Source organism: Salvelinus sp. IW2-2015, linkage group LG7 (assembly GCF_002910315.2).
Source record: "Salvelinus sp. IW2-2015 linkage group LG7, ASM291031v2, whole genome shotgun sequence".
Taxonomy (NCBI): Eukaryota; Metazoa; Chordata; class Actinopteri; order Salmoniformes; family Salmonidae; genus Salvelinus; species Salvelinus sp. IW2-2015.
In genome coordinates, this window is record NC_036847.1 from 11,165,136 (window position 1) to 11,192,340 (window position 27,205).

The window sequence follows — 27,205 nt, forward strand, 5'->3', positions numbered from 1 at the left end:
TTGATCACCTACCAACCAGTAAGAATTCCGGCTCTCACAGACCTGTTAGTTTTTCTTTAAGAAGCCTCCTGTTCTCCACTCATTACCTGTATTAACTGCACCTGTTTGAACTCGTTACTGTATAAAAGACACCTGTCCACACACTCAATCAAACAGACTCCAACCTCTCCACAATGGCCAAGACCAGAGAGCTGTGTAAGGACATCAGGGATAAAATTGTAGACCTGCACAAGGCTGGGATGGCTACAGGACAATAGGCAAGCAGCTTGGTGAGAAGGCAACAACTGTTGCGCAATTATTAGAAAATAGAAGAAAATAGAAGAAGTTCAAGATGATGGTCAATCACCCTCGGTCTGGGGCTCCATGCAAGATCTCACCTCGTGGGGCATCAATGATCATGAGAAGGTGAGGGATCAGCCCAGAACTACACGGCAGACCTGGTCAATGACTGAAGAGAAGCTGGGACACAGTCTAAAGAAAACCATTAGTAACACACTACGCGCGTCATGGATTAAAATCCTGCAGCGCACACAAGGTCCCCCTGCTCAAGCAGGCGCATGTCCAGGCCGTCTGAAGTTTGCCATGACCATCGTGGATGATCCAGAGGAGGAATGGGAGAAGGTCATTGGTCTGATGATTCAAAATAGAGCTTTTTGTGATCTAAACTCCACTCGCCGTGTTGGAGGAAGAAGAAGGATGAGTCAACCCAAAGACACCATCCCAACCGGTGAAGCATGGAGGTGGAAACATCATTCTTTGGGGATGCTTTTCTGCAAGGGACAGGACGACTGCACCGTATTGAGGGGTATGGTATGGGCCATGTATGCGAGATTTAGCCAACAACCTCCTTCCCTCAGTAAGAGCATTGATGATGGGTCGTGGCTGGTCTTCCAGCATGACAACGACCCGAAACACACAGCCAGGGCAACTAAGAGTGGCTCCGTAAGAAGTATCTCAAGGTCCTGGAGTGGCCTAGCCAGTCTCCAGACCTGAACCCAATAGAAAATCTTTGGAGGGAGCTGAAAGTCCGTATTGCCCAGCGACAGCCCGAAACCTGAAGGATCTGGGAGAAGGTCTGTATGGAGGAGTGGGCCAAAATCCCTGCTGCATGTTGTGGCAAACCTGGTCAAGAACTACAGGAAACGTATGATCTCTGTAATTGCAAACAAGGATTCTGTACCAAATATTAAAGTTCTGCTTTTCTGATGTATCAAATACTTATGTCATGCAATAAAATGCGAATTAATTACTTAAAAATCATACAATGTGATTTTCGGGATTTTTGTTTTAGATTCCGTCTCTCACAGTTGAAGTGTACCTATGATAAAAATTACAGACCTCTACATGCTTTGTAAGTAGGAAAACCTGCAAAATCGGCAGTGTATCAAATACTTGTTCTCCCCACTGTATATACTGAGTGACACTTAGATTGCACACAGGTGGACTTTATTTAACTAATTATGTGACCTCGGAAGGTAATTGGTTGCACCAGATCTTATTTAGGGGCTTCATAGCAAAGGGGCTGAATACACATGCACGCACCACTTTTCAGTTTTTTATTTTTTGAAACAAGTAATTTTTTTTCATTTCACTTCACCAATTTGGAATATTTTGTGTATGTCCATTACATGAAATCCAAATAAAAATCAATTTAAATTACAGGTTGTAATGCAACAAAATAGGAAAAACACCAAGGACGATGAATACTTTTGCAAGGCACTGTATGTCACCATCAAAGACATGCACTGACTTATTCCATTGCACAAGCCCACTGTCTCACAAACTCTGCCTCACTGCTAAATGTCAGATCTTAGATTTGCTGAGCTTGGCAAAACTCAACTGTCTGTTGTGCAACAGGTTACTGAGCGAGAGTTATTACTATGTAGCTGTCGGTGACAGTGCACACTTTCCCTTCTTATTTTTGCCCTGGGAACCTGGGTTCATTCCTGGCTATGGAGATCAAATATAACTGTGGGCATTATCAGAGAAGAGGACCGAAGTGAAATAGGGGAGTGAACGGCCCTATCTGGAATAGCCTAATGACGCAGGCAGGCGCAGGGAAACAGGCTCCTTACTTAGGCGGTTATCAGGTGCCTGAGCAGCTGTTACTCAGTCGCTAAATTTAAAAGGCCAGTTCCATCTCCTTGTGCTGGATAATGGATGTTTCAAACTGAATGAAAGGGTGAAGTCTGGTTTGGACCAGTCTTGTTGATGTGTCTTGTCGGCGTGAGGAGAGGGGGATTCAGTGAATATTATGTGAGACTACAGACAGTTTACGTTTGTGTTGGCGACAGCGTGTGAAATGTAGTAGTCACAACTATGTAAAAGAAGGAAGCTATACTTGGGTGCTCAACAATAAAGTAAACACTGTTGAATTGAACGTGTTTAACATATAATTTCAACTTGCTCTGCACCTGCAGTTCTGAAATAAACCAAGTATTTTGCAGGCTGCTGTTGTTGCTTTCAGCCTTTTAAGGTGCAATATGTTGCCCTCCAGCCCATACAATATTCCCATAAAATCCTACTAATACCCTGCAGAAAATCCACTCTCCACACTAGGCGCATCTCATAGAAGCACCATAAATTCTTAGAGAAAAGCTTCACTTCCCTTTGCACTCCTAACCGAAACTCAGAAACAACTGAGATTACCAACAACCTCCTGAGGAGAAAGGGCCGCAATGCTACCCAGCATGGTGCAGAGGTCTTATAAGCCCTGTTTATATCTGGTGCTGACATGCATCCTCTGATTTAGGCTTTTCATCCAGTAGGATTCGCTGCAGAGTATTGAGGAAGAGAATTGTCTTGTCACACTCACCTGTGTTTGACAACAGCTGTTAATAAGAATAGGGGACGAGCTCCACAAAAATGTATGAATGGCGAGGAACAAGCGGGATTGTGTATTGGATGACGCCTTCTCAGTATGGATGAGTAGTATGTTGATATTTGTTGCATACTTCCATATCCGCGGGAAGTAGGGGTGTTGCAGCACCCCTTGAAAAATCTGTAAAAAAATATATAATATAATTTAAAAATATTTTTTCTTCACAAATGTAGTGCACTGGGCCTTTACTAGTCCTGCATTAGTGGACTTATATAACCATCTTTAGAGCATGCAAAAAATAAAAAACCTCCCAACCCCTTCCTGTAGCTATGCATACTGCATATGTTTTTACTAAATAGTACGTTCTAAATAGTATGTAGTACTATTAGTACAGTATGTAGTTTTAGTAAGTAGTAGGCAAGACCGATATTGGACACAGCCGCTGTCATTGTTTAGTGGGGCGGCAGGTAGCCTAGTGGTTGGAGCGTTGGACTAGTAACCGAAAGGTTGCCAGATTGAATCCTCGAGCTGACAAGGTAAAAATCTGTCGTTCTGTCCCTGAACAAGGCATTTAACCCAGTGTTCCTAGGCCATCATTGAAAATAAGAATTTGTTCTTAACTGACTTGCCTAGTTAAATAAAGGTCAAATAAATAAAAATTGTTGTGACATTTGATCTATTCAAGTGTACATGGATCCCTTTTGGACTGCTGTAAGCATCCAAGTTAAACCATCTCTGCCTCATTTTAGGTCAATTTCCCACTGCCATCAAATTTGACCAGATTTGCCACAATGGACTGCCATGAAGCAGATAGCACCAAAAACTTTAGAGACACAATGATTTGTAACAGTTACACTACGTGACACATTTGTGTCATTCCGCTCTGCATCCTCTTCCTCTGGCTCTCTTTTTGCCACCAGTGATCAACCAATTTTGCTGTGGGAGGGAGGGAGGGAGGGAGAGGACCTAGTGTTTCGCTTATTCATATGTGAAACCCCAGATAGCACCCTATTTTTTATGGAAAATGATCAGGGTAAACCCTAAACCTTCCCAGCTCAAGGGCAGCTAAAGCCTTGTTCACCCTGGCGTAGTGACTCAAATCCTATTTTTTGCATATCTGATTCGAATCTGTTCTTTTTCTTGCAGTCTGAACACCAAACAGCACTTGGAATCAGATATTTTAAGCCACATTTCAAACCACCTTCAAACCACCTTCAAATGGTACAGTCTTTATTTATTTGCCCTCAAGTGTTTTTTAGACTTTGTCATATCTTGTTGCTTGATAGCTACTCTGTTGACAGCTTTGACAAGAACATGTGGTAGCTAACTAGCTTGTTAATTGTTTACGAACAATTGTGTGAATGTGCTCGAAAGTTAAACAGCTACAGTGCCCAGCTAGCTAGTTGCCTGATGTGGCTAGCCAAAAATGACTTGTTTTTGAAAATTGGATCATCTTATCCTTTGAGGCTTTAAAAGTGTACTTATACTATGATTTTTAACATTCAAAGCAACTGGGAAATGACCATGGCAGGCAATGTTGTCACCTTAACTTGCTACATAACTGCTGAGTGATAGGAAGCAGGAACACAACCACCAATCAGCCAACACCACTGTGCACACCTGTCGTTACTATGACAACTAGCGTAGACATGTCGGCAAATGACTGCTGTCTGAACACACACATCCGATTTGGTCACTTGTAACTTACTGTTTGGACAGTCAGTATTTTGAGTTTGCAGTGACCTTTTATTTAACATAGTTTGCATGCCTTATTCTAATTTGCATGAATTTCTATGGTTTGCTGTGTCGGTCCCTCCTTATGAACTTTCTAATTGATTTATTGTAGACTCCTCCCCCTTGGCTGGTCTCCTTGGAGACCGGAGTTGGCTCAGGCCTGCAACACCTGGGCCTGATCAACTAACTTCCAGTTCTGGGGCTGCTGCTGGAGGAGGTGTCAGTGGGCAAGATGGTGAGATGACACAAGGCAGAAAGAAGGGTGCAAGGTTCAAAGGTTATTCTGTGAAATACAAGCTGAGTATTTTCTCCTTTGAGTCAAGTACAGGAGAGATAATTACATGTTCCGCTCCTGAAAACCCTGAGTAGTTGACGGACAGTGAACTCTCAGAAATTGAACCTGACAGAAATGAAGATATAGAAGAACCTCCGCCAACAGGTGAGGTGAAGGCTTCCGAGCCTCACCCCAATTATCAGGAAAATGCCCGGGATGACTCTGGCCCAGTGGGAGTATGATTTGTGGAGAAAGTGGATCCATGTCTTTTGGTGATCCATTTGTGGTATTGGGCTAGGTGAAGAAGGATTTTGGTTCTGTCAATTTGGGCAAAGTATCCAGAAGTGGAGTTGTGTTTATTACATTTTTTGTGTGTATGCTGCCCAGAGGGAGAAGGTGCTACGTGACTCGGGATGAAAGCTGTGTTCTGCTCTCCAGAGCATAGCGCCGCTGAAAGGAGTGATAACTGGGGTGGCGCTGAGGTGGATTGACTGAAGTTGAGGATTCTGTGTCTGATGCATGCCGTTTGGTTCAATGCAGACCTGGTGGGGGCCTTGAGACTGACCTGGTCTGTCTTTCTGAGTTTTGATGCAGAGTGTTTGCCAGATAAAGTCATGCTAGGGTATAGAAGTTGTGTAGGTCGTCACTGTGAATAAGAATTTGTTCTTAACTGACTTGCCTAGTTAAAGAATGGTTAAATAAATAAAAGTTATCCTGTGGTAACCGAACCCATCATGGTGTTTCAGGTGCCAAGTTTCCAATTTTGTTGCAGCAGTATGTTAGAGGGAGATTCTGAGGTGTGAGAAGTGTGTAGGAGGGCATCGGACAAAATAGTGTGTAGTTTCAGTGGGGAAAGTGTTTCAATTGACCATGCTGCTGGGGACCAGAAATGTCCTGTGTGAGTGAGACCGGTTGAAATTTCCAGGCTGAAAGCAGTGCAAAAAGTGTTTTATGTTGAGGCAGTGAGGAAAGTAGAGGATCTGCCCGGAAAACCACACGAAGAGTATGAAAGGTGCCGCTTCCGCCACAAACTTCACTGGGACCATGTCACACCCAGCCGCCAATGACCTTGCAGCCAGAGGGGGACCAAACGTGTGAGCGTGGTCGAATACATCTGTTCAGAATGGCTCCCTTGTCATGCATGTTTTCCTCTCCCCCCTGCCATGTACCAGGCCATGAGCTGGGTCCCATAGACGCTTGATGAAAACAGATGACAGGGAGCGACTGCCAAACTACCAACAGTGAAACTAACCAACGGCAGACGAGCAACCGACGGGAGTTGGCTGTGGCCATCCTGGACACTCCTCCAGCAGCACAGACCTTTGATTTTGGTTTGTGATTGTGTACTTCTGAGATTTTTTTTTTTTTTGTGTACTTCTGAGACTATAAACATTTAAACCTTGTCTGTGTGGTGGCTTGTGATCCTTAGAAACCTGTTTTGTACATTTACTCTACATTCCACTCGACACCATTATTGATGCTTCTTGCAGAGATTATATTCTAATTGACTCAAAGTATCATTTGGAGTTGTTTATGGTACAATGGAGTTCTACTGGGGGTCGGGCTCTTGACTGTAGCAAATTACAGTTTGCTGCCCTGCGCAGCCTTCAGACAGGAGGAAGGTAATGGAAAGATTAATAATGAATGTAGTTATTGTGGCAACTTGTGAATTGTACTAGCCTATGGCAAATTATACCAAATAGGATTTAAATGACAAGACACAAATACAAAAATATGGTGGCATACATTGTATTATATCAAATATTATGAACACTTACAACGTAGTCAATGTACAAAACAAGAAGCGTTGAACAAATTGCAATCTACACTTTTTGTATACGTCAAGCACTCAAATGGGACTTGGACGGGTTGTTTCGGAGGACGCACGGCTCTCGACCTTCACCTCTCCCGAGTCCGTACGGGAGTTGCAGCGATGAGACAAGACTGACTACCAATTGGATACCACGGAATTGGGGCGAAAAAGGGGTGTAAAATAAGTAACAAAAAAAACAAGCATTCAAATACATAGCAGCATAATGGTTCTCTTCATTCATCCAATAAACACTTTGGCTTTAAAGCAGATACATTGTAATAAATAGTTTAAAAAAAGATTGTCTCCATTCATAAACATTAGCTCTGGCCTGAGGCATGGCAACAGTAAATAATTATAGTAAGTCATCAAGTCACAAAGGGGCCTGTACATAAGGCACATACGATTCATATTCAAAGAAAGACATGGTGAGACAAAATACAGGTAAAATGCAAATCAAGTGTACTGATGCTGTTTAAATTGGAACCCAGTGCTGCTATTTGCAGTGCTTGTGGTGATACTAGTATAAAGTGAGGTTATCAATACAAAATAAGTCATATGAATATGAAATATAATGGTGGTGCTTTAATTTATGATATATAGTGGGGTCTGAAATGATTGACACCCTTAAAAGATGAGCAAAAATGATTGTATAAAATAAATAATTTAAATACTGAGCTACTGTATATTGTACATTTACATAATTTTATAATACAATTGTTCAGAGAAAGACTTTGTTTAACAAGTAATACTTATTTTTCTCAAAGTTAGGGGTAAAAATTGACACCCGTTTTCAATACCGCACCTTGCGAGGATAACGACATTGAGCCTTATCTAAAATGTTTGAGATTGGAGAACACATTGGGAGGGATCTTGGACCATTTCTCCATACAAAATCCTTCCAGATCCTTGATATTCATCTGTGCTTATAGACTACCCTCTTCAATCCAAACCACACATTTTCAACTGGTTTCAAGTCCAGAGAATGAGATGGCCATTGTAAAATGTTGATTTTGCAGCCAATTAACCATTTCTCTGTGGATTTTGATGTGTGCTCGGGGTCATGGTCTTGCTGGAAGATCCATTTGCAGCCAAGTTTCAGCCTCCTGGCACAGGCAACCAAGTTTTTGGCAAAAATGTCCTGGGTAAAGTTCATGATACCGTTGAGCCCCAGGACCAGTGGAAGCAAAATAGCCCCAAAACATCAAAGATCCACCAACATATTTGACAGTAGGTATGGGGCAAATTTCTGCTCATGCGTTCTCATTTCGACGATAAACCCACCACTATTTTCATGTCATCTGACCAAAGCACTGGTTCCAATCCAAGTGCCGTTTAGCATGCTCCAGGCGTTTACATTTGTTGTATGATGTGAAAATAGAGCTATTTGGCCACACACACCAGTGGTGGGTTTGACATGTATGAGAATCAATGAGCATAAAATAACCCTATACCTACTGTCAAATATGGTGGTGGATCTTTGATGTTATGGGGCTATTTGGCTTACATGGTAAAATTGTCATTACAATAACCTGTGAATTACTTGCTTCTTTCATAAGGAACTATATACTGTAATTACCGATTGGGTTGAATTATTCTAGGTATGATACCACAACTTTATTGTAAATACCTTCTACTTCTGGAATGTAAATTATTTTTGATAACTTCTTCCCCTTTACTTATAATGCATTCACATAATTGTGCTATTGTTAGAATGCAAGAAGAATTGAAACAAATGTACACTATTTGGCATGCTGCTAAAGAATATCAGGGGTACAGAACAATCCCAGGACAAGTCCTGCAACTTACGCATAATTTATTATATATCCAAAATATCAATGTTTAATTTATAACATGACAAAGCAGAACTAGATCATTTTTCTCAGTTCCTCTGCCTAGTGTTTTAAAGTGCATTGGGTGTACTGGATTGACTTGTCAGTCTCACAGCCAAGAATAAAAAGATCTGAGAGATATTTTGTGCCCAGTTCAGACTGTTCATCTTAGTTTCTTGAAATGCTGGACTCAAAAAAGGTCAAAGATCACAATGGCCGTGTTGTTGTTGCTGCTGCTTTGAAGGGATTTCTTGAGTCTGAGGGAATCCTTGTCTGGTGTTTTTGCTGTGTTCCCCTCAGCACTAACCCTTTGAGGTCTCCGGTGTCCATAATGCACAGTATTTTGATGATGCACACTGTGGGTCTGCCTCTCTTCATGATGACTTGACTCAAGTTTCCAGTGGTTCATTATTCTCCTCCGAAAAACAGTCTGAAATTGCTCCTCCTAGAAATGACAAAGTAAATACAGGTTGTTTAACATTCAAGATTGAGGGAGCTACTGGTTTCAAATAGTAGCCACACCCTGTGGATGTGCTGTCCCCTCTAGTATGTGTGTGCATGTGTTCAACTTTATGGATGTGCTAGACGGATGGTTGGATGTGTTCAACTTTTCAAACACCAATTCCAAGGCTTTCCAAGTAAGAGCTTTAGAATGAGGTTGACTTTTAACATTTCTAAGGGAATGATACCATTGGCGGTTCTAGCTTGTATGGCACCCTGGGCGAACCCCCCCCCCCTTCAGCAAACCCTGCCAAAAAGAAGAGCACCATTCTGCACTAACTCCTTTTTATTCAGACATTTGGAACACCACAAATAAAAATCTATACAAAAATAAGACTCATAAATATCAAAAAGTAGTAACAAAGACAAATAGAAACAAATTTGTGATGATTTGGCACTGGAGCATCATTACATTACCCATCCCCCAAACACTGTCAACCAAGAGTCAAGACTAAACCAATTCACCTTGGTGGTGTGCAGACTGGTTTTATATTTTTCTTTTATAACGATTTCGCACAACAACAAAAAAGTCAACAATATGTCTGTGAAACTATATATTCACAGTATTATGAATGAATTGTGGTTTATTTGGTAGCATTTCGTAGTGTGACTGATTTTACTAATTGCATTAGTACTGTACAAAGTAAGACGTGTGCAATTTGATAGATTCCACCGCTTCCTCTACCTCTGTCTTCCAGTGGGGAGACCTGAGGTCAACCTACCCCGCCCCCCTCTCCATCACGTACTTCTGAGTGGGAGACCTTTCAGGCAGTAGCCTGCCTAGCTCACAAACTAGAATCAGGGCACCCACTCCGACAAGGTTAATTGATCCACAGTCCCACACGGTGACATGATATCATTGACGTGATGTGCAAATGAGCGATAGAAAACCGATCGCGCAAATGACACCATTACTACTTTTTTTGCCCCGGGCAAGATGCCGCCTATACCTAAATCCGCCACTGGTTGATACCCAAGTGAGGTCTCTTACCATAACTTGCTGAGGCGTGAGGGGAGCGTGTCGTCGGCTCCGCTTTGGCTTTGCGCAGTAGCTCTCCAAATGCTGCAGGTCGCAGGCCTTTAAGCAACACTGCTCCACAATTCCCTTCCCTCTCATCCGAGTCCCATTCCCTCTGAGGCGAGGACCATTCCCTCGGGTGGACCGAAGTCCGTTCGGTGCTGTAACAAGAGAAAGTATTTGGATCAGATCGTGAAACACTGCACTGTCTTGAAGAGTTGCATACACATCTAGCAGGTGGTGGGCTGAAGCTGAAAAATCAGGAAGTTGATCAATATACGTCGAGGGAGCAGCTGTTGTTTTGTACATGACAATTAAATATTATTATAATTACTTTAAGTTTTTTGGCACCTTCAACTCTTGCAAATTTCCCCAGAAAAAGTATATTTCAACTGTCTGCTCAGGCAAATGTGCAAACTGCTAAACTTGGAACCAATCAGAACTGCTAAACTTGGAACCAATCAGAACTCCCGTATATACCCCTCGTGATGAAGGCAGCCAATGGCCTGCTTCTATCTAAAATTTAAACAGCCTACCATGAAATCGTGATCTGCTGTCAGTGTGTTAAGAGGAACTAACATTAGCTCCCAAAGATAAATATATGTTTGAGTGCACTTGAAATATGTAGCATGCAATATGAATGGTCTAGATCATATGAAGTACTAACTCCTTTGACCAATTAGCAGTAGCATGAAGTACTTCAGTACAAATATTTTTTAAAGTACTTACAGTTGAAGTCAGAAGTTTACATACACCTGGGTTGGAGTCATCAAAACTCGTTTTTCAACCACTCCACAAATTTCTTGTTAACAAACTATAGTTTTAGAAAGTCGGTTAGGACATCTACTTTGAGCATGACAAGTAATTTTTCCAACAATTGTTTGACAGATTATTTAACGTATAATTCACTGTATCACAATTCCAGTGGGTCAGAAGTTTACATACACTAAGTTGACTGTGCATTTAAACAGCTTAGAAAATTCCAGAAAATTATGTCATGGCTTTAGAAACTTCTGATAAGCTAATTGACATCATTTGAGTCAATTGGAGGTGTACCTGTGGATGTATTTCAAGGCGTACCTTTAAAGTCAGCACCTCTTCGCTTGACATCATGGGAAAATCAAAAGAAATCAGCCAAGACCTCAGAAAAAAAATTGTAGACCTCCACAAGTCTAGTTCATCCTTGGGAGCAATTTCCAAACGCCTGAAGGTACCACGTTGATCTGTACAAACAATAGTACACAAGTAAATATCATGGGACCACGCAGCCGTCATACCGCTCAGGAAGGAGATGCGTTCTGTCTTCTAGAGATGAACGTACTTTGGTGCGAAAAGTGCAAATCAATCCCAGAACAACAGCAAAGGACCTTGTGAAGATGCTGGGTGAAACACGTACAAAAGTATCTATATCCACAGTAAAACGAGTCCTATATCGACATAACCTGAAAGGCCGCTCAGCAAGGAAGAAACCACTGCTCCAAAACCGACATAAAAAAGCCAGACAACGGTTTGCAACTGCACATGGGGACAAAGATCGTACTTTTTGGAGAAATGAAACAAAAATAGAACTGTTTGGCCATAATAACCATCGCAATGTTTGGAGGAAAAAGGGGGAGGCTTGCAAGCCGAAGAACACCATCCCAACCGTGAAGCACGGGGGTGGCAACATCATGTTGTGGGGGTGCTTTGCTGCAGGAGGGACTAGTGCACTTCACAAAATAAGATGGCATCATGAGGCAGGAAAATGATGTGGATATATTGAAGCAACATCTCAAGACATCAGTCAGGAAGTTAAAGCTTGGTCGCAAATGGGTCTTCCAAATGGACAATGACCCCAAGCATACTTCCAAAGTTGTGTCAAAATGGCTTAAGGACAACAAAGTCAAGGTATTGCAGTGGCCATCACAAAGCCCTGACCTCAATCCTATAGAAAATTTGTGGGCAGAACTGAAAATGCGTGTGGAGCAAGGAGGCCTACAAACCTGACTCAGTTACACCAGCTCTGTCAGGAGGAATGGGCCAAAATTCCTATAACTTATTTTGGGAAGCTTGTGGAAGGCTACCCGAAACGTTTGACCCAAGTTAAGCAATTTAAAAGGCAATGCTACTAAATACTAATTGAGTGTATGTAAACTTCTGACCCACTGGGAATGTGATAAATAAATCATTCTCTCAACTATTATTCTGACATTTCACATTCTTAAAATAAAGTGGTGATCCTAACTGACCTAAGACAGGGAATTTTTTACTAGGATTAAATGTCAGAAATTGTGAAAAATAGTTTAAATGTATTTGGCTAAGGTGTATGTAATCTTCCGACTTCAACTGTAAGTTGTTTTTTTTGGCCATCTATACTTTATATATTTGACAAAATCATAAAGAAAATGTACTCGTTACCAACGTAATTAGAACAGTAAAAAGTATGTTTTTGTATGTAATTGTATTTATAAGCAGTAAAAATAAATGTTTGTCATACCCGTGGTATACGGTCTGATATACCACGGCTGTCAGCCAATCAGCATTTAAGGCTCGAACCACCCAGTTTATAATTACATACTTGTTACTGTTCTAATTACATTGGTAGCCAGTTTATAATAGCAATAAGGCAACTCAGGGGCCAATATACCACAGCTAAGGGCTGTTCTTTGTGGCATATGGCCAATATACCATGACTAAGGGTTATGTGCTACAAATCCTATTGCTTAATCATTGCAGTCAAAACAAGTTAATTTTCTATCAATGGATGTCAATTTATCTGGAGAGTTTAATTAGGTTATTTATGTTTTCTTGCGACATTAAACTCGCAAGAATTGTTATTTTGATGGGAAAATGTATTTTTTTCTTAGCCTATGGCGTTAAAAATTACATCATTCCTTAATTCGCTCTATAACATTATGGAAAAAGGGTTTATTGGATAAATGTGGCAACTATTGCTGCAAACATTTTTTGGGGGGCTTGTTTTCAGGCCTTGTGTGCGGGTTTTCAGACGTCATTGGACTAGACATTTTAGCTATACCTGGCAACCCTGGTCTCAAAGTCTAAATAGTGACATCAGGGCTAGTTCAAACTTCAATAGGATGGGCCTCACATGTGAGTGAATCAACCCATGCTTGGTGAATAGCACTCGGTTAATCTCTGGGAGCAGGACACAGGAAAGCTGAACAGATCATGTGAGACAAAAATGAATAGAAGAAATGAGCTGAAATATAAGACCTTTTCCGTACGCACCAACAGCTTATTTCTCTAAAATGTTGAGCACAAATTTGTTTACATCCCTGTTAGTGAGCATTTTATCGTTTTTCAAGATAAATCTATCCATCTGACAGGTGTGGCATATCACAGCATGATCATTACACATGGGGACAATAATAGGCCACTAAAATGTGCAGTTGTCACAACGCCACAGATGTCTCAAGTTGAGGGAGCATACAATTGGCATGCTGACTGCAGGAATATCCACCAGAGCTGTTGCCAGAGAATTAAGTGTTAATTTATCATCTATTATAAGCAGCCTCCATCGTTTTAGAAAATTTGGCAGTACGTCCAACCGGCCTCACAACCACAGACCACGTGTAACCATGCCAGCCCAGGACATCCACATCCAGCTTCTTCACCTGCGGGATTGTCTGAGGGGAGTGGGGGAAAGCTGAAGAGTATTTCTGTCTGCAATAAAGAAAAACTCATTCTGATTGGCAGGGCCTAGCTGAGCCTGGCTCCCAAGTGGTGGGCTAATGCCTTCCCAGGCCCACCCATGGCTGCACCCTGCCCAGTGATGTGAAATCCATATGAATTTAAATTGACTGATTTCCTTATGAACTAACTCAGCAAACTCTTTGAAATTTTTGTTCAGTATACAGTAGAAGGATACACTTTCTTGCTAGGTGTAGGACCTCATATTGAAGCTTAGAGACCCCGTTTGATGTATAGAACAATCTTAAAATGATCTACTTTGGTGTAGATACAAGCAAGTCAATTAATTTGACTTGATAAAAATATGTTTTTTGGACCCAACTTGCTTACCACATTTTCCATGTGGTTTCTTCCTTCAGAGACTACATAAAATGATGACGCCTTCCTAAATATTTGGTCAAATGATACATTTTGTGTATGGTTTCCTAGAAACCAGCATGGCTCAACTTACCCCACTCTCCCCTACTGCAGTTCTCTATGCTTTTTCCCCTGTTTAATACACTTCCCTTTACATAAAATTGCACATAATCAGTTGTATTATTTATTGTTATAGCTACAGCTATCGCTCTAATGTTGGCGAAATGTTCTTCTAAGCACTCTGTCATCTTGTTGGATGAGAAAGAAACATGATATCAGGCTGTGAAAGTGGCCTTGGTGGAATAAGGGTAAAGGTGATTAGGTGAGAGGGCTTATGGATAGTATGTCTGGTCATACTGCTAAAGTCTCAGCATGGGATTCTTTTTCCCCCTTCAAATGAATGGCTATTTGCCTGTAAGAAATGTCCCAGTATACGTTTTCTTCTGAGCATTGAACATTGAGTTGTAACACTGGTGTCAGCAGTGGGATTCAGTGACCATGTGGTGTTTCTCTGACAGAAAGAGGGAGCATCTATCTAAACAGCGGGACATTAAATGGCAAGTAGCAGCACAAAAGGTGACAACAGGGAACCTTACCTCTGTAAAATCCACGGTCTCCGCACACAAACTCTAGGTGGGCAACAAGTTCAGATCCACAGCGTGCTCTTGACTCTGCATGGTCTGGTAGAGCTGCAAGGCACAAGATGGAGTACAGCACACCAACGCTCCGCCAACATAGCACCTAAGAAAGAATACACTTTAATAATCAATATCTAGCACCACTCATCTGACTGAGCACAACGGTCTTGTCCAAGCTGCCACTATATTATTAACACCAGCACATTAACACATACAAAAACATTAGGCTCTATTGAGTTGACGATAAAACATGTTTTAGCGTAGGCTTAAATCATACATTTCCACAACAATTGTGGCAAACAAAAGTTGGCATAAAACCTAAAAATAATAATTTATTTGCTGTTTATAAGTTTCACTGTAATAAAGCTTAACACTTGGGAGTCAGTAATTATAGACTACTATTTAGTTGATAAGCAAGGAAACTCATCATAAATATTCAAGACAAAGACATTCAACCCAACATAAAGTAGGGGGGAGAGTCTCCATGCACACTTTCAAAACAGCTATTACAAACCAACGCAGGGCAACAAACATTACAACAAAAAATCCTTATCAAGCAAAGAGCACATAGCGGTTACCCCGTATTAACCTTGATGCTTGTTTTAGTACAGCGAGTTACAAAATAAAGATTCATAATTCAGCTAGGATAGAATTATGGATGATAGCAGCCTTAAAATACAACCACCTCCTCCCACGCTCTTTCTGTCACTCTGGCAAGGCTACTCTGCCCTCCCCTCTAGAAAGATACCGTAGAAAGGAGAATGCTCCGTTTCTACTGAGGCCTACATTACACCTGTACACTTCATTCACATGTACATCTCAAGGACCCAAAAGTAGACATTGTATCCAATCCTCTGATGCTTTACAACTGAGGACATAATTGCTCCTTCAATACCAAGTTCTTCCTTGCAGAAAAAGCAGCAAATATGCATGTAGATTAGATATGGCATCATAATGAAGTGTATACAACGCTCATAGAAAGTACATTATTAAGGGTGACAAGAAGCACCTACTAATTTTGAGCTGCACTGATGTCAAAATTGTCCATGCAGGTTATATTATTGCAATACAACAACTGAATGAACCCACTGGGCAAATGAGAGTTGCAGTGCAGAACATAAATATATTATATTTCTATGGTGCAGTCTGCTGATAGGAATGTCATGAGCTGGAGGTGAAGGGCCTCCAGCTCATGACATTCAGACAAATACAACACTTTGCAGCCTCAAAAGCACTGGGTAGATAACATTTCACTGCATCCCACACAGCCAAAGATGCATCATGTGAACTTGCTAAACTGTGCATCCCTAAATTTGCCACCATGTAGGTGGATATTTAAATGCTATGCAGTGAAAATATCACATTTCAATTTCTGCAAAGCCACAACTCCACATAAGAGCATGCATATTACACTGTTGTTTGTAAACTAAAAACTGTTCTCAATATCTGTAAAGAAAAGTGGGTCACTAGGGACCAATAGCTTGATGCAACTTCTACTTTGGGCCGGTTTCCCGGACAGATTAGCATAAATCTATTCCTGGAATAAAGCATGCTCAATAGACTATCTCCAAATCCAACCTCCTGAAACCTGGTAAAACTTCACAGTACAAATAAATGTCAATAACCACTGTTCCAGAATTAGTTCAATGTTCTCCTGGGTGACCGTACATACCTTCAGTGTGCATCCTCTGGCAGACGACCAGTGTAGTGAGGGCTCAGAGGAGTGCATCTTGTCTGTCGGTCTGTCTGTCCAGGCGTAGAGGCAGTAAGGCCTTGGAGCTGCAGTCTTATACTCACAACCAGAGGGGGAAGGACCAGTAGCTCCCTCCCTCCATTCTAGGCATCCTCCCTGGCCGAAAGAGAAAGGCTGTAATCTATTGGATTGTGTACAAATCAAAAGTACTATCATGCCAACTTCCTGCCTCTCATTGTCATGCCAAACAAGATCAGATCAAATCTGGGACCAGGGTAATTGAAAAGGTTTTGCAGGTTGTAAAATACTGTAACCTAGGATGACCTCCAGTACTTACAATGACTGTTACACTGTATAGGCCAAGGTAAGCCTTTACTTTGCACACTATGATTGATTAGAGAAAAGTATAAGACACTAAGGGATGGCTCTATTCAATTTGCAGCGCTGAAGATCCACTATCCAGTTTTAAAAAGGCAATGTTCCCATGGTCGCGGAGACTGCATTCACGCCACATCGTTAATTACCTTCACATTTTAATGCAGATCTTTGGCGATATGGATTGAATCCAGCCCGTGTCTTATTTTACTCTATTAGTTAATTGGCCAGAGTCCACACATCTGGCCATGTTCAGTAGGAGAAAATGCTTTGAAAACGAGGTACTACCTAAAGTTCTATTTTCCCATTGCCAGACAGAATCGTTTGATTCAGTGGGCCATACCGAACATGACCCTGGTATCCCAAGTCTAAATTTGCTGATTAAAAGCCCAATAGAAGCGGCTGGCTTCAAGGGCCAAATTTGGTGTTACAAGAGAAAGAGATGGACTTACATTACATTGTATGTTCACCACTGCTATCATTTGAGTTGAACCAGGTCTTCCTTTTTACTGTCAAACTGTGCAACTCAGAGGATTGTCACATATAAATGTGGTTCCTGAGAAGTTCCAGGGATATTCTCCGTCACACAACAGCCCAAAAAATTACGACCCCATTGACTGCTGTCATGACTTTCGACCCATAGCCCTTATGGGCAAGCGTCCAAATAGTAAACTGACAACACTGTATGTTCGTCATTACAGCACACTGTCTGGGAGTAAGAGTGAACACATAGCACGTGGCGTTCAGGAGAGATGTTACTGGTGAGGAAATGCAGATCGTGTGTGATACACAAAACCAAAAAAATAACAAAATGCCTTCGTACAAACATTGGTTGCTTTATTGCACAAGGTCGATGTTATGAGACGACACAAAACAAAAGTTATTTGGCAGAACTCAAACTTCCCATTGACTAGTCTATCACAGTAAGACTTTGCTGCCACAGGTGGCGACCTGGGTGTTGTGCTTCCTGAATGATTCCTCCACTTATAAATGTAACAACTTGAGAGGGACTCATTTTCAGCATCTAGTAATAACTTATGTAGTATCATCTAACAAACATCTTGAAAACAAAAAATATTAAACCCGCAGTATAAATACTGTTCCAACTGGGGGGAGAATAGGATACAACTTGTACTTTTAACACAAGTGAGTGACAATGTTCAAAATGTAAAAAAAAAAAAAATGTTGTTTTTCTAAAGGGAGAATTCAGACCCGAGTTACACACGCGTGAATGGAACTTTATTCAGTTTTTAGGCACTTCTCTCTATGCGTATTCTGACCTTGAACTTGTGCTAGGGGAAATGCCAGTGCCAGCTAAGGTAAGCATTTGATGTGGAGATCAAAGAAATGAAGGTGAGGTGGAGGTGTGTCTTACAGGTACGCTGTATTCTGAACTTGACTGAATTCCCTCATAATTCCACCACCTTGACTCAAGAGGAAACTGTGATGGTCGAGCAACCTGTCAGTTCTAAGTGGAAAAGCTAATTATTCCCCCCCCCCCCCAATAAAAATAACACTAATCTCCATGCACTGTCATTTATACATTGATAAGAGCTAGGTAAATGAGTAATCCATTTGGATAAGGGGACTGTAAATATGATTTAATTGCTTAAATACATTTTACCTTATGATCACGGGAGACAAAATGTGAAACCAGTCATATTTCAGCAAACTGAAAAGCATGTCAACTTGTTAGGTATTTCCAAAATGAAGTATAAACAGCAGTGATGTTATTCAGAATTGTAATTGTAGGCCTATGGCTTCATCATTTGAGGGGCTGAAATTTGGAGATTCAAGCCGAGGCTGTAGCCTATGGTAACCTGTGCACACTGACAGTAACTCCGAACCTACCGAGATGATTTATGCACTCTAGAATGTTTCAATTATATGCCCTGACTTTTCAGTTGTTTGTTTTGACAATTGTTATTGGATTAAATATTAGCCACTGTTAGTAATACCCACATACATAACTATAACTTTGCAGACCCTTTGCTATGAGATTTGAAATTGTGCTCATTGATCATCCCTGAGATGTTTCTATAACTTGATTGGAGTCCACCTGTGGTAAGTTGGATTTGGAAAGGTACACACCTGTCTTTATAAAGGTCCCACCGTTGACAGTGCATTTCAGAGCAAAATCCATGCCATGAAGTCAAAGGAATTTTCCGTAGAGCTCCGAGACAGGATCGTGTCAAGGCACAGATCTGGGGAAGGATATCAAAAAATGTCTGCAACATTGAAGGGGACCTCCATCATTCTTAAATGGAAGAAGTTTGGAACCACCAAGACTCTTCGTAGAGTTGGTCGCCTGGCCAAACTGAGCAATCGGGGGAGAAGGGCCTTGCTCAGGTTGGTGACCAAGAACCCGATGGTCACTGACAGAGCTCCAGAGTTCCTCTGTGGAGATGGGAAGAGCCTTCCAGAAGGAGAGCCATCTATACAGCTCTCGACCAATCAGGCCTTTATGGTAGAGTGGCCAAACAGAAGCCACTCCTCAGTAAAAAAAGCACATGACAGCCCGCTTGGAGTTTGCCAAAAAGCACCTGAAGACTCTCAAACCATGAGAAACAAGATTCTCTGGTTTGATGAAACTAAGCTTGAACTATTTAGTCTGAATGCCAAGCGTCACGTCTGGAGGAAACCTGGCACCATCCCTACTGTGCAGAATGGTGGTGGCAGCATCATGATGTGGGGATGTTTTTCAGTGGCAGGAACTGGGAGACTAGTCAGGATCAAGTGAAAGATGAACAGAGCAAAGTACAGAAAGAACATTGATGAAAACCTGCTAAAGAGCGCTCAGGACCTCACACTGTGGCAAAGGTTCCCCTTCCAACAGCACAACAACCCTAAGCACACAGACAAGACAACGCAGTATTTGTGTCTTTCATTGATCCCTATTCTGATCTCGTTCTCTCAATATATTCTAATGAGTATGTCGAGAAAATTTGAATTAAAGGTGCAATATTCAGAAACTGCTCTGCCATTTTCTGGTTGCTAAAATTCGAAGTTTGCCTTATTTCAGATTGTGACAAAACAAGCAATGTTTGGTGTAGAGAATTATTGTACCATCTAAACCAGCTCTCAGCTGTTTGAATCTGGTGTACAAAACCGAAAGACGCAAAATCTAAACTTACGAACGGGAAGCATAGAAATGGCGCACAGAACTGCTTCTTAGACTTACTTTCAATGAGAATGACAGATCTATAAAACAAATTTCTATGAGAATTTGGTCTGGTCAAAAATGTACATATTGTAGCTTTAAAAAGGTACACAGTATTTAAATGAATCCTCAACAAGAAAATCTGTTGGCCAGCAAGTGGGAGGGTTTTCAGTATTTTAATTATATTTATTCAGTGAGTGCAAGGGAGCCACACCTGCAAAGCCCATCAATTCTGAACACCAACAACTGAGATGTGCGCAAAATCAAAACGTGTAAAAAAAAGTCTGAATCGTGCCCTAAAAGAATAACTGCAATTCTAATAACTAATCTTCAAATTCGATAGCTGGGCAAGTTTGATCAAACAAACGCTGTTTTCACATCAGATATAATCAAACGAAAAGTAAAAAGTCCTTCTGAATTTTCTAATAAAATTATAGAATTTAGATTTGAGTTATTTCTAACGTATTCTTTTTGTGCCCATCATAAGATTATGGATCACAGGTCTTGAAAGATAAGGAGTGGAGAAGTTTATGGGTTCCAAAAAAAATTCAAATAATAATAATACTTTACCAGTTACAGAATGGATGTTCTAGCAGCGCTTAAATGAAAGTGTGTGGAATAATCATTCATGCCATTCAACACCTGTGAGGGCCCTTAGAAATAACGGTTTCCCACTTTGGAGACAGTCAACTTGGAGAGCGTAGGTTGTTGAGGGCAGCCTCTCTCTCTCTCAGTTTGGCCCTGATACGGTTGATCCTCTCCTCACGGGCCGAATGCTCAAAGTCAAAACCATAGTGCTCTTTGGGGGTGGGGGCTAGAGCGGGTATGATTGGGCACTCCGCCGTCCAACTCTGAACACTGTCCCCCGTGAAGTCAACTTGCATAACCGTATCACTGCTTTGGTCTGCATTCAGGGCCTCTGGTGGAGGTGAGCTGTCACTCAAAGCAACAGCCGTAACAGAGAGATCTTCCACCTCAGACTCATCCCCATTGGTGGCTTGGCCCTCTGCCCCACTCTTACCTTTGTCTTCAACTCGTCGTTGTTTGACACTACCCAAATTGTGACATCCCTCTTCCTCAGGCTCCTCCTCCTCCTGAGCATCATCATCTGTCTCACTGGTAATCCCACCTCTGCCCTGAAAGCCTTCGCTTGAGCAAGGGTGCCGATTTGCTGTCTTTGATAATGATTCTTGGGTCTCCTCATTCAAAGGCTTGTCTTCCTCTTGAGTCACCAACTCCATCTCCTGTTCAGGACATCTGCCAGGTGTCTCCTTTAACAACCTGTTGGCGTTCAATAACTTCCGTAAGACTTGATCCTATGGTGGGGGAAAAAATTAATTAATAATAATAGGTAGAGACAGGATTAAAATGTTTGACTTAGACCAGTTTTCTTGTTCTCTATGAGAGGTGTGAGAATTGTATAATTGTACATGTGTTAAAGGACAGCTCCCTGGAAACTTTACTAACAGGCTAAAAAAGCAACAACAAAAATAGCTAAATAGCTGATAAGTGACTGACTACCTTTGAGGTTTATCATCAGCATATATTCATCTCAACCTAGCCTTTATTAACTACAGCACACATACCACAAGGTGGAAATAGGTTGTCCATTTTCAAATTATTTATCTGCCAAGTTATAAGATATTAATTGATCAGCAAAATAAATAATGCAGTGCCAAGGAGATTCATATCACATACACATCTGGTATTGACATGCTATGGCACAGCTGAGACAATAGTACCCACTTGCTCTGTGTTATGATCCTCTTCCACTGAGTGACCCTGTTCGGCAGTCTGCTGTGGCTCAATGTCCCCCTGGGGGATTCTGGACAACTTCACCTGGACTTGGTGGGTCAGGCCGAACCTCTGCAGCAATGACCACTTCCCCTGGGGCTTTTTAGGAGATGGCTTTGGAGATGCGGGGCAGGACTGAGGTGGTAAGACAAGGGGGTGGGGAAGAGGACAAAATACAGGAATTCAGCTTTCTGTAAAAATATACACCTCACAAGGACGTCTAGTTTCAAGCAAGTTGATCATGTTGATATCACAAACAGTTTCAAGTCTCATATTAACATACATAGACAGACATTTCTCAAGAGCATGGGGTACAGTCAGGAGGGAGCAACAGTAAGGATAGAAGGAGATGGCAGGGCCTTACCTTCTTCTGGCTCTTCCTGGCAGGTGAGAGGAAGATCAGTTTTTGCTGTGTGGTCTGAGGGGCCTCGGAAGACAACGAGTTATCCAGGTCAGGGCTGTGCTGCCTCTTTCCTCTGACAGTCTTTGCTTTCTTGATTGACAGGAAGATCCTCCCCTTGTGGATGATGATGGCATCCTGGTGGGGGACAGAGGGCAGGCCATGGGGGATGGGTTCAATCTGGGTGGCAGTACCCTGCTGGAAGTTCTGTCTGGAAGGCAAGAACTTCCTGAGGACATTGAAGGCCGTGCCGCTGGAGGAGACGAATGGCATCAAGAAGGGACCCTGAGCTGCCTTGGGTTCTGTGGTCACCAGTGAGGCCAGGTTAATCTTGGCAGTGTCCACTGTGGGGCTGGTCGGTGAACAGCCTCTTTCTCGGATGACCACTGGAGAGATCCACATGGCCAAAGGCGAGGACCCTCTCTTTGCACTCTCACCCTGAGAGCGGGGCACCCCCATCCTTCTCAAGATGGGGGTTGGCAGAGTCTGAATAGAGGTGATTTTCACCTCTGCCTCTTTGGGGATGTAGATCTCAAAGTTCTCCAGGATGTCTATGCCCTGCATCTTTCCACGTCTACAGCTGGCTGAAAGCTATAGCAAAGATGGTTTACACTTATGCCACATATAGTAGAACATTGCATACAGTTATTGGCAGTGCTCAACTTGGACTGAAATAGGTGCAAATATTATAACCCATAGTAGCCAAGTAGCCATGTGAAAATGTAATCAAGGGATTTGCTCCATTGTTTATGTTTTATGATCCACTATTTGATGGTATGCATATTTCTGGCTAGTTCCTGAGATTGACTTTACCATTAAAGGTGCAACATACAGAAACCACTCCTCCATTTCATGGTTGCTAAAATTCTAAGTCTGCCTAATTTCAGTATATGTGACAAAACAAGCAATAATTGTACTATTAAACCACTGTGAAATATATTCTCATTAACAAAAAATATTGTATTTTCAGCTGTTTGAAGTTGGTGTACAAAACCAAATGTAAAAGACACAAAAACTACAGTTTCGGGAAGCATAAGGACCTTTTCTTTCATATCAGCAAGAAATATATTTTTTAACAAAAGTTTAAATTGATACACGCCTTGATAGGGTTAGTGTTCCTACATGGCCATATCTCCATGTTCCAGAACTTGTTTACGGAAGACAAGGGGTCCACCTGTGCTAATTAGCTATCTAGCATGCTTCAAACAACTGAATGTAAGTGTAACTCGGGAAGTGTAAAGAAAGTGTAGTTTAGTCAGATGGAGGCACCTAGAAATCAAATGTAAGTTGTCAGATGCGCCGAATACAACAGGTGTAGTAGACCTTACAGTGAAATGCTTACTTACAAGCCCTTAACCAACAACATCGTTAAGAAAAATACCTAAAGAAAAATAAAAGTAACAAACAATTAAAGAGCAGCAATAAAATAACAATAGCGAGGCTATATATAGGTATGTATGCAGGGTATGCATATACTGTAGGTATGCAGGGGGCACCAGTTAGATTGATGAAGCTGTACCTCGACTATGTAAAACTGCTAGAGTAAGTAACTTTTTTATTTGAAGGATTCTTTCTTGCTGATGAAAGGGCCATATGTTTCGAAAGACGAATCACAGCGATGATTATTGACTTTTTATAAAACGTTAGAGTCGGGATTGTAGTTCACACAGTAATCGTGGGCGAAGTTAATGACTGAAAACTGTAGGGAGAAGGCAGATTGCCGCCTAGAGTTTGAGAGCTACACTTCCTGTAGCAGTTTTGCACAGATCTACATACTGTGTGCCTCCAACTGACGAACTACACTTTCTCACCAGTTATGTTTACACACAGGGGTTCAGGGGCACGTCAGATAACTAATTAGCACAGGTTGGCTGCCTATTTTTTTTTATGTAAACATGCGATGTAACATGGAGATATGGCCATGTGTGAACACTAACCCTATAAAAAGGTGTAGTAAATGTAACCTTTTGTTTTTTGAAAATGATTTCTCGCTGATATGAAAGACACGTTCCGTATGTTTCCAAAAACTTACAATAAGCGATGCGTGTTAATGTTTAGAGAAAGCGCGTCAATTAATATATGCCGCGTTCACATTAATTAGTAGTCGGACATTTCCGAGTTTCCTAGTTCAGACTAGCATGTGAACGTGGCATAAATGTACACGAATAAAAACGACTTGATAGTTGATGCACTACAGCCAGCTCAGCTGTAGCTAGTTGATTCATTACGTAGCTAACTGTTAGTTATGCAAACTATTTATAATGCGACGCACCTGCTAACTACAGTAGTTAGCTAGGTGACAATAAAATAGCCAGTAGTTTATAGTTGTTTTGCATATTACCTGAGCTTAGCGTGGACCCGATAAAAACAAATCAAATGGTTAGCTAAGCAGAAGCCTGACTAAACTTTAAAAAACGAACAAGAGGTACCTAAAATGTACACAGGCAAGGGTAACAATGTACTTCCGGGTCACAGATTTTTGCACTCCTTCACAGTCCCGTCCTGTGTACTTTGTAAATGAACAATTATGAAAAATGTGCACAGTGAATTATATATTGTGTATATCGAACTGTATAAATCAAATCGTTACAAACAAACCTGTGTGAAACTAGCGTCAGTAAAGAATCACTTCCGGGTCACGTTTTTTAAAGGTCTTCAAAAAAATAGTCACACATTGTATGGCAAACTGTAGGCCTACAGTATATTAATTATCAGTGGTGTGTATTCATGGATGCCAAGGGAAGAAGCCAGACTTCCCAAAAAATGTTTGCTTTAGTCTCTCTGTGTTTCAGAATGTTTCTTCAATTTGCAAGAGGCTGAATGTATCTCACTGGAGAAAGCATCCAAGCGAGCGAAACAGCACCCCTCTGTCTCAGTATGTGTGGTGTATCTATCTGATGCTGTCTGGTCAAAAAGAGTATGACATTGTTGCTGTCCATAACATTAAATACAAGGGAAGCCAGCAGAGAAGGTGCAATTGTGGCCCGCAATTCCTGCATGTGGGTGGAAGCCACTCCTCAGTAAAAAGCACATGACAGCTTGCTTGGAGTTTGCTAAAAGGCACCTAAAGACTCTCAGACCATGTGTAACAAGATTCTCTGGTCTGATGAAAATTGAACTCTTTGGCCTGAATGCCAAGCGTCACATCTGAAGGAACCCTGGCACCATCCCTACGGTGAAGCATGGTGGTGGCAGCATCATGCTGTGGGGATGTTTTTCAGCGGCAGGGACTGGGAGACTAGTCAGGGTCGAGGGAAAGATGAACGGAGCGAACTACAGAGAGATCCTTGATGAAAACCTGCTCTAGAGCGCTCAGGACCTCAGACTGGTGCACACAGTCAAGACAACGCAGGAGTGGCTTCGGGACAAGTCTCTGAATGTCCTTGAGTGGCCCACCAGAGCCCGGACTTGAACCCGATTGAACATCTCTTGAGAGGCCCGAAAATAGCCGTGCAGCAATGCTCCCCATCCAACATGCCAGAGCTTGAGAGGATCTGCAGAGAAGAATGGGAGAAACTCCCCAAATACAGGTGTGCCAAGCTTGTAGCATCATACACAAGAAGACTCGAGGCTGTAATCACTGCCAAAGGTGCTTCAAAGTACTGAGCAAAGGGTCTGAATACTTATGTAAATGTAATATTTCAGTTTTTTATTTTTAATAAAAGTGCTCAGCATATGTGGGAACTCCTTCAAGACTGTTGGAAAAGCATTACTCACGAAGCTGGTTGAGAGAATGCCAAGAGTGTGCAAAGCTGGCATCAAGGCAAAGGGTGGCTACTTTGAAGAATCTCAAATATAAAATATATTTTGATTTGTCTAACACTTTTTTGGTTACTACATGATTCCATATGTGTTATTTCATAGTTTTGATGTCTTCACCATTTTTCTACAATGTAGAAAATAGTGAAAATAAAGACAAAAACTTTTTACCAGTAGTATAGCTATAAAATTTGACTGTAGTTTTGACACAGCGAGATCAACAGTCGGGGAAATAGCATACATAATAGGATCATCCACATTTAGATGAAGTTCACTATTTTTTACTGATTGACCAATGGTGGTTATATAAATAGTGACGAGAACAGGTCCCAAAATCGACCTCATTGGTACACCTTTATGCACTTCAAGAAATTAAGATTTAACTCCATCCATCACGATAGCCTGAGTTCTGTTACTAAGATAATCATGAAAGCAAGAACAGGCTCAGAGCTCAGGCCTATCGAGGACAACTTATTCAATAAAATAGCATGATCAACAGTATCAAACGCTTTTGACATGTACACAAACAAAGCAGCACATTTTATATTAGTGTCTAAAGCATTGACAAGCTCATAAACAACTAAAGTGGTTGTTGTAATAATACTATGCCCAGGCTTAAACCCTGATTGATTTATATTCAAAATACATTTCTCAGATAAAAAAAGAGCAAAGCTGTACATTTACCAAGGATTCAAGAATCTTAGCTACACAAGGAAGTCTTGAAATGGGGTGATAAGATCACTACTATCCCCACCTTTATGGAGTGGCACCACAAAAGCCTATTTCCCTAATGTTGGATTATTTCCTGATAACAATGTTAAATAAAACATGTGAATTATTGAGCCAACAATGATGGGCGCTGCACACTTAAGCAGACCAGGATGCAATTGGTCGGCCCCTGTGGATTTCTTGTTGTCTATTGCTAGCAAAGCATCCAGGACTTATTTTTCTGTAAATATCCTAAAAGAAAAGCCTAAAACTCACTGATCAGTGACGTTTAAGATGAGGGACGCCAATATATATTTTTATGAGCATGGCCTCATTTCTATTTTAGCATATTGCATGACTGTCGTTCATATTCCATATTCATTCACCCAGCTCAATGTAACTGCGATAGGTTTAGGCTACTACATGATAGTCAAATTTTCCCGATACCTATCATGAGGTTGCTACAACCTAGCCTATAAATTAAAGTTTACAATGTAGGTGCACAGGTCGAGGAAAAATTACAGTAATCAAGGTGACAGTGACACATTCAATACTGCCTTGCACACTCTTGCCTGCAGCTAGCTGATCTAGGGTGTAATCATTAGTCCACCAGTTAAAAACGAGAGTTTCTATTGGACAAA

The 27,205-nt window shown here is 41.4% G+C and overlaps 2 protein-coding genes across 2 annotated transcripts; both read right to left on the reverse strand.

Annotated features, from left to right (window-relative positions):
- Positions 1-6,562: 6,562 nt before the first annotated feature.
- Positions 6,563-17,469, reverse strand: LOC111966381 (insulin-like growth factor 1). The gene is made up of 4 exons (XM_023990971.3): positions 16,348-17,469; positions 14,634-14,778; positions 9,964-10,151; positions 6,563-8,916 (listed from the first exon to the last, which is right to left on the reverse strand). Exons 1-4 carry the CDS (start codon positions 16,582-16,584, stop codon positions 8,662-8,664), a joined length of 825 nt encoding a protein of 274 aa, XP_023846739.1. The 5' UTR covers positions 16,585-17,469; the 3' UTR covers positions 6,563-8,661.
- Positions 17,470-17,563: 94 nt separating this feature from the next.
- On the reverse strand, positions 17,564-24,554 carry si:dkeyp-110g5.4 (uncharacterized). Its single transcript, XM_023990972.2, has 4 exons — positions 24,439-24,554; positions 22,062-22,688; positions 21,650-21,832; positions 17,564-21,219 (listed from the first exon to the last, which is right to left on the reverse strand). The coding sequence occupies exons 2-4, from the start codon at positions 22,659-22,661 to the stop codon at positions 20,590-20,592; spliced, it is 1,413 nt and encodes a 470-aa protein (XP_023846740.1). The 5' UTR covers positions 22,662-22,688; positions 24,439-24,554; the 3' UTR covers positions 17,564-20,589.
- Between the last annotated feature and the right edge of the window lie 2,651 nt (positions 24,555-27,205).

Bases quoted from the DNA above. Each gene is read 5' to 3' on its own strand.
- LOC111966381 (XM_023990971.3), bottom strand. From the start codon at position 16,584: ATGATAGTACTTTTGATTTGTACACAATCCAATAGATTACAGCCTTTC. The intron at 14,779-16,347 runs GTATGTACGGTC...ATTCTTTCTTAG, and splicing joins CCAGAGGATGCACACTGAAG to GTGCTATGTTGGCGGAGCGT. The intron at 10,152-14,633 runs GTAAGGTTCCCT...CTCTTGTTACAG, and splicing joins AGACCGTGGATTTTACAGAG to CACCGAACGGACTTCGGTCC.
- si:dkeyp-110g5.4 (XM_023990972.2), bottom strand. From the start codon at position 22,661: ATGCAGGGCATAGACATCCTGGAGAACTTTGAGATCTACATCCCCAAA. The intron at 21,833-22,061 runs GTAAGGCCCTGC...TTACCACCTCAG, and splicing joins CCAGGAAGAGCCAGAAGAAG to TCCTGCCCCGCATCTCCAAA. The intron at 21,220-21,649 runs GTGGGTACTATT...CCCCCACCATAG, and splicing joins AGGATCATAACACAGAGCAA to GATCAAGTCTTACGGAAGTT.